This window comes from Lutra lutra, chromosome 3 (genome assembly GCF_902655055.1).
Source record: "Lutra lutra chromosome 3, mLutLut1.2, whole genome shotgun sequence".
Lineage (NCBI taxonomy): Eukaryota > Metazoa > Chordata > Mammalia > Carnivora > Mustelidae > Lutra > Lutra lutra.
This window is the reverse complement of record NC_062280.1, coordinates 121,791,747-121,806,172: the sequence shown is the minus strand read 5'-3', so window position 1 is coordinate 121,806,172 and position 14,426 is coordinate 121,791,747. Positions and strand designations below refer to the sequence as shown.

The 14,426-nt window shown below is 43.6% G+C and overlaps 1 protein-coding gene across 2 annotated transcripts in view; it reads left to right on the top strand.

Moving 5' to 3' along the window:
• MIPEP (mitochondrial intermediate peptidase) overlaps window positions 1–14,426 on the top strand; it is a 171,816-nt gene that overhangs the window by 143,032 nt on the left and 14,358 nt on the right. Inside the window, exons 17-19 of one of the 2 annotated variants that reach the window (XM_047722923.1) lie at window positions 524–645; window positions 3,992–4,065; window positions 7,251–7,297. In XM_047722923.1, coding sequence (XP_047578879.1) covers window positions 524–645; window positions 3,992–4,065; window positions 7,251–7,282 — 228 coding nt within the window. In that variant the 3' untranslated portion in view covers window positions 7,283–7,297. Of the gene's footprint in view, window positions 1–523; window positions 646–3,991; window positions 4,066–7,250; window positions 7,298–14,426 lie in introns of those variants that run through there. The other variant, XM_047722922.1, reaches the window with a different exon arrangement.

Genomic DNA, 14,426 nt, shown 5'->3' with positions numbered 1-14,426 from the left:
TGCTGAGTGTGGGCTGTCTTCTCACTGTGTCTGTCACAGAGATGAATCCCAGCAGTGATGAACTTGGAAATAATTAGGTGTGGCAGGCTTGGTTTCTTCAAGGCTCCTCTCTTTGGCTGGCAGATGACTGCCTTCTTACTGTGCCCTCACATTACCTTTCCTTTGGGCCCAAACCCAGTGTCTCTCCCTTCTTACAAGGATCCGGTCCTACTGGATTAGGGCCTACCCTAACTGCTTCAGTTTAGCCTGACCACCCTTTTCAAGACCCTGTCTTCAGTACAGTCCCATTCTGAGGTATGGGGGGGTTAGGGCTCCAACATATGAACTTTGGTGGGGAGCACACCAGTGCATAACAGAGTATAAAATGTGGAAAAATATTAACATCATGAGTGATGGGGCCCTCTATAAAATTTAAATTAAAACCTTTGTGGATTTCCTTATGTGCTTCTGTTGTATTCTCATACACAATATCTGAAAATACAAAGACTTCATATTTCCTGTGCTGTGTTTCTCTTTTTGGCAGGCCTGGCAGCTTCGATTCAGCCACCTTGTGGGCTATGGTGCCAAGTACTACTCTTACCTGATGTCCAGGGCAGTAGCTTCCATGGTTTGGAAGGAGTGTTTTCAACAAGACCCCTTTAACAGGTAATGAGGGGCAGGAATTCTCCTCCAACGCCAGTAACCCCCCACCCCACTACATCTGAAGCCTGGCTGAGAACCTCAGCCACTTGCCACCTAGCCCACCCCACACCTTCTGACTGGGCCTCCCTCGCACTTCCGGAGACACAGCCTGACTCCGAACCTCTGCCTTGCTCTCTAGTGCTGCGCAGCTGCCGCACGCTGGTGATGGTGTGGCGCCCTCCCGCCATGGCCGTGGGGATCCTTTGTGTGAGAGCTCTTTGCTTCTCCAAAGTGGCCCTAGACTGCTCTGCTTCCACCCCTCCCCAGTGGGTTTCCTTAGTTGTTCCAGCCTCTCTTATTGTCTGTACCTGCTGCTGGGTCCTCCCTATTCCTTTGGACAGGCTTCCTTATTTTCAGCACAAGCTTCCAAGGATTCACTCATGGGGAACAGCACCTGATTTCCTTTTTATTGCCCAACAAAAGACATGCTACTGTTGTTCATTCGGGAGCATCACCATTGGAAACTTTGATTATCAATGCTAGTGTGTTCTGGGAGGTTCCCCCTCTATCTGACTTTGGAACACTTTCTTCCCATGTAAGACAGTGGCAATCAGAAGATGGAGAGCTGCTCCCCTGACCATTCCTCCACAGCTCCCTTCGTAGGGTCCACTGACCACCACTTAGCATTGGTAGCTGCAGACCCCTGCCCCACATCGCCCCCCACTGCTTGCCTCCTAGGTGCCCTCCCAAGCAGCCCTGCTCACCGTTTCCATCACCACGATGGGTAGTAGTTCAGACAGCACAATCCGCAGCTGCCACGAACATGATTGTGTGGTGACTCTTGGCCCTGTCCAGAGTGCATTTCATCTAGTTAGCCGGTGACCGTGTGAGCCTTTAATGGTTCTGCGAGGGAATTGGTTGGTTGATTTCAGCTAGGGACGTAGGAAGCTCTCCCCCTTCCTCACGGTGGAGGCAGCCATGCACAGTGGTGGGCTAGAGAAGGAGGGAGAGTGGGTCTGGGATGGGCAGCCCGGCATCTCCAGGATCTCAGTAAGCTCCACCCCACAGGAAAAGCACAGGATTGCCCCACTGACCCTTGAGTGTGCCTCCTCGTGATTCTCACAGACTTCCCTCCAACACCAGGAAGCTCAGGGAAGTCGAGTTCTGGTCTCATGGAGTCCTTAGAAGGAGCTTCCTTTGAAAGCAAACCACTAATTATGATCTGGTCTAATACTCATTTAAAGCATCTTATCTACTCACCGCACAAATAAACACATCTCCAAATACCTCTTAGGCAGCCATGGGTGATGCTGTATCTTCACTGCTTTTATGTGGTTTAAAATTAATGGATTTTTAGAGTGCCCTAACGTTTCCAAAGGGCACGTTATGTTATATCAATGGCAGTCTTCAGAGCAGGTACTTCTTGTGAGAGGAAACTGAGGCTCCGAGGGGACAAGCGGTTTGCCCAAGGCTTCCCAGCGAACAGACTGGAGTGAGATTATAAGGCAGGTCTGCTAATTCATAGCCCCTTCTCCCTCCCTGTCTCCTGCCGAGCCCCCAGCTTTTTATGCAGTTGGATGTAGGTTTGGATTTTCTTAGCATTTAATAATCACATTCAGTTCCAAAGCCTTTTGAACTTGAATCTGATGTAATAGAATTTTTAAATGTTTTACAGCTTGGTACCCACATGTTATTTTGTCTTCCGCCCTTTGCACACTGCAGACATTTGGTCTACTTTTCAGATTTTATTATTTTCAAAGGACCTAAAGCCAAAATTGACTATAATAAATCAGTTTGGGGGATTATGATTCTTTACTGGAGATTTCTTTAAACTAGGCAAAATATTATCTTGTTTAAAGGAGCTGCACTTTACTAGAAAACCATATACTATTAAATACATATATTTCCAAGCATTTATATCTTGTTTATATGTGCATTCTTGCCTAGACATGTAGTTTGCCCTACTTTTATAGACGTGTAAAAGTAAGCTAGTAAAAATATTCACTGGACTAGAAAATTTCTAACCTATGTCAAAAGATCCTTTTTGATCCCACTTCTGAAAAATCACCAGACTGAAAGTCTCACCAGAAAGCCAGGCAGTGCAGACCTGAGGCACACCAAGAACCAGAGGCCCGAGAGCAGGAGTCCGCCTAAAGGGAGGGGGGCTGCAGACTGGGGCTGGCAGGAGATCTGGGCCCCCAGGCCGGGGGTCATGTGGGGCCTCTCAGCTGCCCCTCCCTTCCCTGGGTGGGCCCAGCCTTCTGTCCATGATTCCTAATTCATGACACACTTGGCCTTGGCACCCACCCACCCAGTGTTTGATCTCAACATATATATATATATATATATATTTAAAGATTTTATTTATTTATTTATTTATTTATCAGAGAGATAGAGAGGGAGAACACAAGCAGGCAGACAGAGTGGCAGCAGAGACAGAGAGAGAAGCAGGCTCCCCGCTGAGCAAGGAGCCCGACGCAGGACTCGATCCCAAGACCCTGGGATCATGACCCGAGCCGAAGGCAGTGGCCCAACCAGCTGAGCCACCCAGGCATCCCTCAACATATTTTTGACTCTGTAATAGATCAAAAGTTCTGATTAGAAACCATGTTCCCAACATTGCCCATACATAAAGATGCTCCAGAAATAGTGCGATGAAAGCGGCATCATTTATGTAACTTATTTCCTCATGGTGTATAGTCATCTGTCATAAAAGGAATTGCATTTTCCATAAAATACAAAAATAGCACTAAATTGCTTGTGTCCTGGTGCTGTTAAGTTGGAGAATTTCTATCTGTAAAAATTCTTCCAAATCTGCCTGCAGGTGTTGTAATAGACAATCTTCCCTATAGAACCCAGCAGACAAAGAGCATCAGAGGTCAGGAGTCAGTTTCCTATTCCGTCATTTACCCTTAGCTGAGCTCAGCCTCTCCCGGTGTAATTAAGCTTCTCCTGCCAGCTTTGTCTCCTGCACTTTGATTTCACGGTGTTGTTTTTCTGTGGAAATCTCAGTGGAAATAAACCCCAAATCTCACTTTAAGATCTCACCCAAAGGTGATGGACAATGGGATAACTTTTACTTATTATATCATACCGAAACTAAATAATCCTTTCTTCGAAGAGAGATTGTTTGCTATGACACGAAAAGCTGAAAATTCAGTTCTCCTTTTATAGTAAATATTTCACACGTGGTTTTACTTAATCAGAATAATTTAAAAATTGGAATTAGAGTTTTAGAAGTGAGAAAATGGAGGGCAGGATTGTCTCATGGTGGCAGCTTTTCTGAATAAGATGTCAGTGTGGCTTCATTTTGAGAAACTAGGACAAGTGTGAGCTGGGGCTGTAACAGAGTGTCCTCTCTCTCCCGCAGGGCGGCAGGGGAGCGCTATCGCAGGGAGATGCTAGCACACGGCGGGGGCAAGGAGCCCATGCTCATGGTGCAAGGTAAAACAAAACAAGGATTGGTAACTTCTCTGTCATCCCCCCACCTTTTTTTTTTTTTTTTAAAGGTTTTATGGGTTATATGTATGTTTTTAATTATTGAAGTATGATTGACCTACAATGTTGTATTAGTTTCAGGCGTACAGCTTAGCGATTGGACAGGTCTGTACGTTACGCCATGCTCACCACCGTAAGCGTAGCTACCATCTGTCACCAAACACTGTTATTACAATATTACTGACTATATTCCCAATGCTAAGCTTCTCAGCTCCGTGACTTATTTATTTTATAACCGACAGTTGGTAGCCTTCATCTATTTAGCCCATACTCTCACTGACCTCCTGTTTTTTGGGTTTTATGTTTTAGTATTGGTTTTTTGAGTTATGTTTTTGTATTATCTATGATGAAAGCTGTTCATATTCAAGTCTCTACATTTTTCCCTTTAGAGATGAGGCTTCCGCTCTGTACTTTGTTCTGAGCATCTATTATATCCCAAACAACAATTTAATTTTTAGTTATTACCATTTCTTCAGATGCTGGCCTAAAACTTCAAGGTTTTAACTTTTAAAATGTTGCTAACACTCTAATAGGAAGTTTGTAAATTTGTCATAAATTACCAGAAAATTTGCCTTTTACATTTTACAGGTCTCAGTGCATTTCTTTAGCCTAAAGAACTCATTTATTTCTTTCTCCAAAAGTTTAGCTAGACCTTTTTAGAAATCCCAAGGCAGTGGGCTGGACTTTTTACCCATTGAAAAATTAGAACCTAATTAAGTCTTCTCTTTCAGGTACCACAATGCTAGTTTTCCTATGTAATGTGGAGCGTTAATTTTTTTATTTAAGTATTTTCACTGAAAAAAAATTTTTTTTTAAAGATTTTATTTATTTATTTGACAGAGAGAGATCACAAGTAGACGGAGAGGCAGGCAGAGAGAGAGAGGGAGGGAAGCAGGCTTCTTGCTGAGCAGAGAGCCCGATGTGGGACTCGATCCCTGAGATCATGACCTGAGCCGAAGGCAGCGGCTTAACCCACTGAGCCACCCAGGCGCCCCTTTTCACTGAAAATTTAATTATAAATGGAAGTGGCCATCATGATTTTGCACAAAATGTTCTCAGAAATATTTTAAGGAAGATGTGAATATCCCTGGATATTCTCAATATATCAGCAGTTATATCTTCAGCTGATCCCTCCAAGTAGCTGACAAAAATTGCTTTTAGGAGATAGATTTGGTGTTGGAGAAGTAGGATAGTAATTGGTCTGACATAAATGTTTCCTTGCCTACATCTGTTGCATCTAATACCTATGGCCCGTTCTCACAGAGCTCCTTCCCTCCAGCTGTTCCTTTACTCAACATGCCCGCATTGAGGGCTCCTAGGCTCCTGGCACTGTTGTGGCCCTGTGCTGTGCCGAGGGCAGGAATGAAGGACACATGGACAAACACCCCTTTCTTGTAGAACTTGTATTTCGTCAACTTGGCCCCGAGTGTGCGCTCTTCCTGGCACAATCTACCCAGCACTGTAGTATGTTTAAGAAAACAAATCAGCCGGCCCAGAGAGCCCACAATTTCATGTAGCCTGGCCCAACTGAGAGGACAGAAGTCCCCCACAACAACACTCTGGTCTCCTGGCAGTACACTGTGCCTCCGAGTTGTCCTCCTGAGATGCAGAAGGCCTGGCGGTGGTGCTTCAGTTTCCACTCGCACCTTAATGGCCCATCCTGAACTCTGCTACAGCCGGGGAAGGGTTTTACATGGTTTACACGCTTGATTAGTTTAATCTCCTAGCACCCTTTGAGGTAGGAAGGGTCACTATTCCCATTTTCCAGATGTTGCAACAGGTCAGGTCCTTGACTCATGTTATAGGCAGTGGGTAAATCAGTCAGGATTTGAACCTGTGACTTCTGGCCACAGAGACTGTGCTCTTCAGCAGTCTGTGCTATTTCACATGTTTGCAGAACAGGACACTGGGGTAAGAATCTCTTATGGACCCATGTAAAAGGAAAATTCCTCAGCTCATAATAATAAACCACCGAGAGTACACATCGTGTGTTTCTCAGCTGATAGTTTCTGGTCCCTCACAGAAAGCCCACTGTGAGTCAAGAAGGGGCACTTCACTTTGCTTCCTCCTATAGGTTTTCTGTTACGTATACTCTCCCAGTAGCCATGCTTAGCTTTTCCTCTTTGAGACCAGGATCTAAACACTGTCTGCACATAAATATTAGCTTACATATGGCTCCCTCAAAAGAAAAAAAAAATTAAATCCTTTTCTATGTTTGTCCTTTGGCTGGTGTATTTTTCTACTCACTTCCAAGAATGTTGTAACAAACCTCTTTAAAAATTCCATTCTTTATATGTAAACATCATTGTGTTAAGAAACTTAATATTTTCCACACTGAAATTCGCACACTTGGGAGAGAAAAACAAGACTGTGGTTCAAACCAGAGATGATAAAGCATTCAGATTCCAATTAACACCAACAATAGAATGGTTCTGCTTTTAAACTTTAATATTTTTCTTAATGTTGTTCTGTCAGATTTCATTAATTCACATGATTTGTTACATGTCAGAGATGAATGGGGGACGTGCAGAGAAGTTTATGACTACTGTCACTTTATAGGGCTGGATTTGTAAGACAAGACCAGCAGTGGCTTCTCATTTTCTCTTAGGCAGCCAGCCTGTACCCCCAAATAGGAATGTCTTAGGGGATGGCTCATAGCCAAACACTGGGGTCTTGTGAAGAGTAGTAATTGGCGAAATTACTAAGAGTTGTGATATAAAAACCTAAGCAATCTAGTAGGTGTTATTCTTGTATGAAAATGTAATTTTTTATAGGTGTTTATATATGTTACTTAGGTGCCTACTACGTAAATGCAAGGAGTTATAGAGTTATATTAAGTACCAAAAGATAAAGAAAGAATACCTCCCTTCAAACTATGTGCCTCCTTGACCAAATGACAACTTTATTAATCTCCTACTTTAAGACTTAACATTTCAAATGAACTCCAGGCTATTCCTTAGAGTCAGAATACCTCTGCCTTGTACTCATGCTCTTTGAATGATACATATTCAAAGAAATCAAACGCACCATGCTTTTGATCTTTGAATAATAAAGACGATACAGGTGACCTGTGTTTAGAATGAGTCAACATTAGCTCTGAGTCCCTTGATCTTTTCTGGTCCCTCCAACAGATGAGCCTCCTTGTGGGCAGAACCTGGTCTGAGGGAAGTGCTGGAGAACACGGAATTCCTCTTTCTTTTCTCCTGCTGTCCGCTCCACGTTCCTTAGTAAAGTTTCCTGCCACACAGCCTCGACTATGTGCTGACTCTGGCTCTGCACCAAGGGGGCCCCACAGGGCAATCCAAGCCACAGTGAGAGGCTGTGTCTTTGCCCTCAACACTCTAAACACCATTTGAAAACAATGCAGTGGTTACATAGTCGTTCAAACAGCATCCCCCTCCTGGGAGAAGAAGACAGTTCACATGGTACAGCCACCAAGTAGTAGTTCGGCTACTTCTTGGGAAAGTCCCTCACCCTCCCTCAGGGAGAGAAGGTGTGATTGGATGTCACAACTTGACTTCCTTCTAACGAGCTTGTCCTCAGCTCCTTTCTGGGTCCACATGGGGGGGAAGGAGGCACGTGGGTGTTGCCCAAGTGATGGAACAGATGCAGTAGAAGGAGCATTACAGATGGAAGTTCGGTCCTTATCTGCTTTTAAACACATTCATGGCCCATGTAAAGATATAGGTTATAAGCACAATATTCATTTACCCCCTCCTCAGCAATTTGGCAATACTTGACCAAAACCAGCTTTCTTCATTGCCAAGAATTCTGGGGTGAGGTTGAACTCTTTATATTTCATTGCCCTGGTAGAGGTTTTCTGCTCTTCATTTTATACCCCTCCCGCCAGGGTGTTTTAGTTTATATTAAGTATCATATTTCTGAGTCATAAAAGAACTTAAAGTTTTGCTTAAAAGAAACAATGGTGTTATGGTATTTTCATTCATTTTGTTATTTTTAAAAGTCTATACTAGGCTACTTTTAAGTGTGCCATAGTGGACATGATCCAAAATCTGGCTTCTGTTACAATTGTTTCAGAAAATGTATGGTTTTCTAGAAGACAAACATGCAGTAAGGTTTGTGAGTGGCAAGGGAGTAATATTTGCACCCACTGGGAAGCAGAGTTGTTTCTTACGACACCAAATACAAGAGTGGAATGATGTGACTATTGACGAAAGAAGGTAGATGATGTCAGCAGTTTGTGAATGACAGACCTTACTCACATAGGTCTTTCTTTGTAAACTATCTTGTGTTGTAGGTCCTCTCAGAGTTTGGGTAAATGGCCCTTGTTGGGTTTTTAGATTCAGATTTATCTTTCAGATAATCAGAACAAAACTAACATTTTGAGAAACTACTCTATGCCAGGGGCCTTCTGCTATGCTACCTAATTTAGTCCCCTGTACCTAGCCCATATGGTCCCCGTTTTCATGGATAATGAAACTTAGTCAATGTTCATTCTCTTTCTTTGCTGCCTCTCCTCCTGACTCCCATGTCTTCCTCAGCTGATCTCTCAATTCTTTCTTGAGATCAAGCTGATCTTTAGAACATGGGAGATGTCAGAGATATGAGCCTTCAGCCCTTCGTGAGCCCCCAAAGCCTGTGGTTTGTTGTTTTTAATGTCACATCCTAACTAGTGACATCAGAGAGGCCTGCTTGACATCCACTGGTCAGCAATAAAATTTTCCTTAATCTGTTTTTGTAGGGGCTCCTTTAGACTTTTGTGGTAAAGCTATCAACTTAGTTTATAATCATTTTTAGTCATGGTGGTTCCAAGAGGAGGATTCTCACCACAGCCAAACAAGCTAGATGCCCAGTGAAGTTTCATGTTTCTGCCTCTGGTTATAGCATTCCTTGTGCTCTACCCTTCAACCTTTGCACAAAGAATTTTATGGGGGAAAGGAAAGGTTAAAGTCCATGACTTTCACATTCCAGGAGGTTGTTTCCAACTCTAAACAACTTCACTTCTGTGTTTGTTTCCAGAAAAGACACTCTCAGCTTCATTTTTATGTCTCTGAGGCCAAAAGCAGTATGCAAGTAGAAATACAAAGTAATAACTTGACTGTTTTTAAAAAGACCAAACATCAGATAAGACTAAAAGAAATAGTAGATAAATGAGTTCATTCTCAGTGGAACTCCCTTCGGTTTGTTTTTCTGTGTTGCCGAACGGACTCATGAAACCAAAGTCTAGAAGCCCACAGGACCTTACCTTAAGCTGATTAAAATCATAATACCTTACATTTCTGCAAAGCCTTATGGTTTTCAAAACACATTCATTTTTGCTATAATTATCCTGTATCATCTGGTCTAAGTTATTACGTGTTATTTTTCTCCAAGAAATAAACCAGAGGATCGTGGTTTATATTCCAAGAGATCATCCCTGTTGAACCTCAGGGAGATTAATATCAACAGTGATAACTACTTTTTTTTTTTTTTAAATAACTATTGTTTTCTTTAAAAACATTCTGGGTCCTGGTCGCAGTGAGCACACCTAGCACTCGGCTCTTGCTTTCACACCATTTCGCCATTAAAAGGAACCAGAGCTCTTTGGATGGTTGATTCTAGGGCTAAGTGTAACAGTGTGAGCCAGGAGCACCTGGAAATAAGAAACACACATGAGGATGTGTGTATGTCAAAGGGAGACAAATGCCCACTAAAAGAGTTCCCAGTGGTCAAAGCCATAACAATTTGCACAACCAAATAAGGCAGTTATTGGAATATAGCACAAAGTATAAAATTTATGTCTGTGAGTCCATACTGATATAAATAATTGAACGAATAAATAAATAAATGGGGAAATAAACAAATCAATCCCCCATGCAGAAGAATTTCAAATAATTTGTACCGGTAGTCCTCCCTCAAGGAAGTGGAGCGTGACTCCCCACCTCTTAAGTGTGGGCTGTGAAGAGTGACTTCCTTCCAAAGGAATCCAATACGGAAGGGGGTGGGGAACGGTTACAGTAATTTTTGTAGAGGAGAAGCTGAGAAATAACTCCCTCAGTCAGGTGTTCAAGGTCAGCCTCAGCTGTGAAGCCATGGTGGTAGGATATACCCATGATAGGACATGCTGAAAGGAGGACTTCACCTCGGTGGTCTTCCCTCCCAAACCCATAACCCAAACTGAGGGACATAGTGCAAAGTACCTGAACAGTACACCTCAAAACTGTCAAGTTCAGGGAATCAGAGAAATGTTCAAGGTCCAGAGAAACCTAAGGAAGTGTGACAGACAGCTACGTGCTGAGTGGTGTCCTGGATGGGACCTTAGAGCTGAACAAGGACGTCAGATAAAAACTAAGGAAATGTGAATAAAGTATGACTTTAATTATCAGTAATATTGGTTATTGTTGTGACAAATTGGTTAACCAATGAATACTGGTTAACTAGTTGTGACTTGTGTGCCCAACCAAGGGAAGCTATTAACACCAGAGGAGATGGATGGACTGACGGGGTGTGCTGCATGGGAACTCTCTGTCCTCACTGTTCTTCAGTAAATATAAAACTATCTTTTAAATTGTCAGTATTAAAACAAAAAAAGCGTCTCTGGTAAGATTTTTGGTAATGACGCTGCCGTCTGTGGTTTGCCTCCTTGCCCCACCCCCCAACTCCGTTTGCTACATTTCTACGCATTTATTCTGAGGGCCATGAGAACGCACGGAGAATATTTCCAAGGCAGGTAGTGTCAAGATCAGATTGATGGTTTACAGTTTCCACTGCCTGCTGAGGAGGGACTGTGGTAAGCCTGGTTTGAATAGGCTCCTTGTTGCTCCTTGCAGTAATCCGGGTGAGAGATGAGGGCGACCAGCCCAGGAGAGTAGGCAGTTGGGATGAAAAGAGGTTTTCTGATCGAAGACTATTTATGAAGGAAGAGCAGCTGAGCTTAGAATTGATTCTGCGTGGAAGTGAGTAAGCGGGAGGGATGTCAAAGATGACTCCCCAGTCCCTCCTTTTGTGGTGGGAGAGGTGGTCATGCTCTTGAGTGCCTCGGGGACCTACTGATCAGAGCCGCGGAGCAGTGGCTGACTAAAGTGTGATGTATTAGGAAGGGTATGAGAGAAACCTAGAACCAACAACAAGTGGGTTCATTGCCCTAAAACAGATCAGCCCCTGGAATTCAGCTCAAGAAGCTCCCGAGTCAAGGGGTTTCGAATCCAGAGTTACTGAAGTGACCCGGTACTAGTACCAGGTACTGGTACTGATATTGGTACTGATTAGCTTCTGGAAACCCTTCTTCCCAGACCCGGTACTAGTACCAGGTACTGGTACTGATATTGGTACTGATTAGCTTCTGGAAACCCTTCTTCCCAGACAGTGGGAATGATGGGAAACCCACTTTGTCACAAGGCAAATTCGTTCCACTTTGCGATAGCTCTCATTGACAGGACGACACAAGTATTAAAATGGACTCAAAAGGGGCGCCTGGGTGGCTCAGTGGGTTGAGGCTCTGCCTTCGGCTCAGGTCATGCTCCCAGGGTCCTGGGATCGAGCCCCGCATCGGGCTCTCTGCTCAGCAGGGAGCCTGCTTCCCCCTCTCTCTCTGCCTGCTGATCTCCCTACCTGTGATCTCTCTCTCACTTTGTCAAATAAATAAATAAAAATCTTAAAAAAAAATGGACTCAAAATATCCTGTCTGCTTGAAAAGATTGAGGTCTTGTTGAAGCAGTGTCTTTAGGTAATGACAATTGATACTTTTACTTATTTATTTTTTAAATAAGCTGGTTACTAACCTAATAGGCCAAACGGGCTTTACTATTGGTGTTATTTGTACAGTACGATCATGATAGCAGGCAAGGAGCAGGAAGTCTTGTCTGTTGGCAGAAGTACAGCTGATGTTTAAAAGTAAGAAAGCTACATAAACTGTCATTGTTCAACACCAGCTTGATTGATTTTCCCAATTGTCACAAAGCATATGCAGTGACTTCAAGAGAAAAGGCAGTTTCCACTGGTTAATGGCACGACACATTGGTTGTAGTTATTTCTTGTGGTTTTAAAACATGAGGTTAACGTTTAATCATGTCATCTGGTTAATCCCTGAATCTTGCCACCTGTGGCGCAAAGCTGGCAGGCCTAACCCTGTATGAGAATTATAAATGCACGCAGGCTTTGGACGGTTATTCCTGAGTTTGTCCGCTTTTTGAAAGTGCTGTTTTGCTTCTTACTTTTCTAATTAAGTGGGATTTCCAAGAGTGAGATAAGCACAGAACAGCTTCTGCCTGACTTAGCCCAACATCTGTGCCCCCTGGGCGTGGAGGGGCTCCGGTAAATAAATACCAGAACTTGCTCACAGACGTGCCCTGTGGCATGTGAGGGCCCACCCTGCAGGGTATTTTACATTTGTAACTTGTGAGGCAGCCCCTTAATTATTTTAAATATTAAAAGATAAGATGACTTAAAACTACTAGCCTGCCAAGCAGAACTGTACTGTTCGAGGTAAATCAGATGACTTTGGTTGGGTTGCTCAGATGTTAAGAAATATAGATCATCTTTATTTCCGTCTTGTTGTCAGGCCTTCCCTGGCACCTCTAGCTCCTTACTCTGCTTTGTTTTGTTTTTTTCCTAGCACATATTTACTTCCTGACATAATGGAAGCTGTATTGTTTCATTTATTGGCCTGTGGTCTGTGCTCTCCAAGAACTTGTAAGCTCGGGACAGGAGGGGCACTGTTGTGTGCACCACCTTGTGCGCAGCGCCTGCAATAGGTGGTCAGTAAACATATGTTAAATGAGCGAGTACGTAAACATGAAATACACTTCAAAGGTGAAATATTTCTTGTGCCATAAAAAACTGGTGATTATTGGAAGAGGTTTTTATTCCCCTTGTCTGAGAAGTTTTCTATCACATCAGTACATCCAAGGGTTTCGTGGGCCCAAATATTTTTGCAAAGCTCTTTTCTAATGTAAAAGAAAATATACATACAGTGAACGTGTTCTGCTTGTCACCTGCTTGTTCTGTGTCTCCCCTCTTCTCTGATTTCGTGGCATCGTGTCTGGTCCTCCTGCCTCTTATTCTGGCTTCCCCACCGCACCCACACTGGGACCCCAGCTTCTCTGGCCTCCATCCATTTCTGATCAAAGAGGCTTCATCAGCAAGTAGAAGGGAGCCACGGCTCATATGTGAATACCGTGCATTTCGCTACCCAACATATTTTGTGTTCTTGGTGGAGCTTTTCCTCTAAACAACACCTGTATTTACAACACTGTACGTAACCAGTATTCTACAAGGTAGAATAAAATGGATCATTCCTGTGTTTCAGAATTCCTATAACGCAAGGCCATGTCAGCGTGGTGAATGAATAGTTACTTAAGAAACAGGCGTTAAAGTGGAAAATGCTTTCCCTGCTGTGGGAGGTCAGAGATCAGTTCTGCAACTTGATTCATGGCAATAAGTAGTGCGCTTTGTTAAAGGAGGTGAGTCAACCTTTGGGGCTTCATTAAAGTAGGATCAACTCTAAGTAAAACTCTCCCTGGGGTCAGGTGGTTCTTGAGGCCTTGACCTTCGACACCACCTCCCTCTGACATCTCTTCCTCCTGCCAGCTGCCTTTCGTGTGTTGGCTTCTGGGACCATTTGCTTTTAGCCACACTGCCTTTGCCTAAGACTGAAGGAGATGTCCTGAATTCTGTCTTTTGTTCAGACGTAACACCTTCATATCCTTAGGTTAGGGACTGGTAAATAATGTGATGGAATAAAGAAGGCATTGTTAGCTGTCGATGACGTTAATTCATTTAAGCTTAGTGTATGTTTATTGAATGCTACTAGCCAGGCATTTCAGGGACACAGAAATAAAAAGGAATAATGTAGAGCTCCCACATTTATGTGAGGTATAGCGTCCAGTCAGATTTACAAAAGGGAGCCCCGTCTGGGAGGTAGAATTGCAGAAACGTACCCACTGGGTGGCTTGCAGCCTCCACTGGAACACAGGCTGGGGGCCTGCAAGGTTCCTGGGTTTCAGCTACTCCTGCCCCCCAGCCAGCCACCTGCATACTGGGCACTGACAAGCAGGTGAGGCAGCCTGGAGGGGGGTGTGATGACAGTATGGACCTAAGTAAATATGGCAGGATGTTGACCCTCCACAAAGCTCTCTACGTACCTGTTATGCTAATGGGCACCACATCTGGGAATCTGCAGCCTGATTTCCTCAGATGCTCTAACCAAAACATACCCAGTCTAATCCCAGCGACAAGTAGTATTCGGTAATGATCAGAGACACCCGTCCTTGGAAGAGCCACTCAGAGGCTCTTTGCTTCTAAAATACAAGGTCAGTATTTCAATGATACAGATAAACAAAAGAGAAAAGATGTGGGTCTTACAAGTG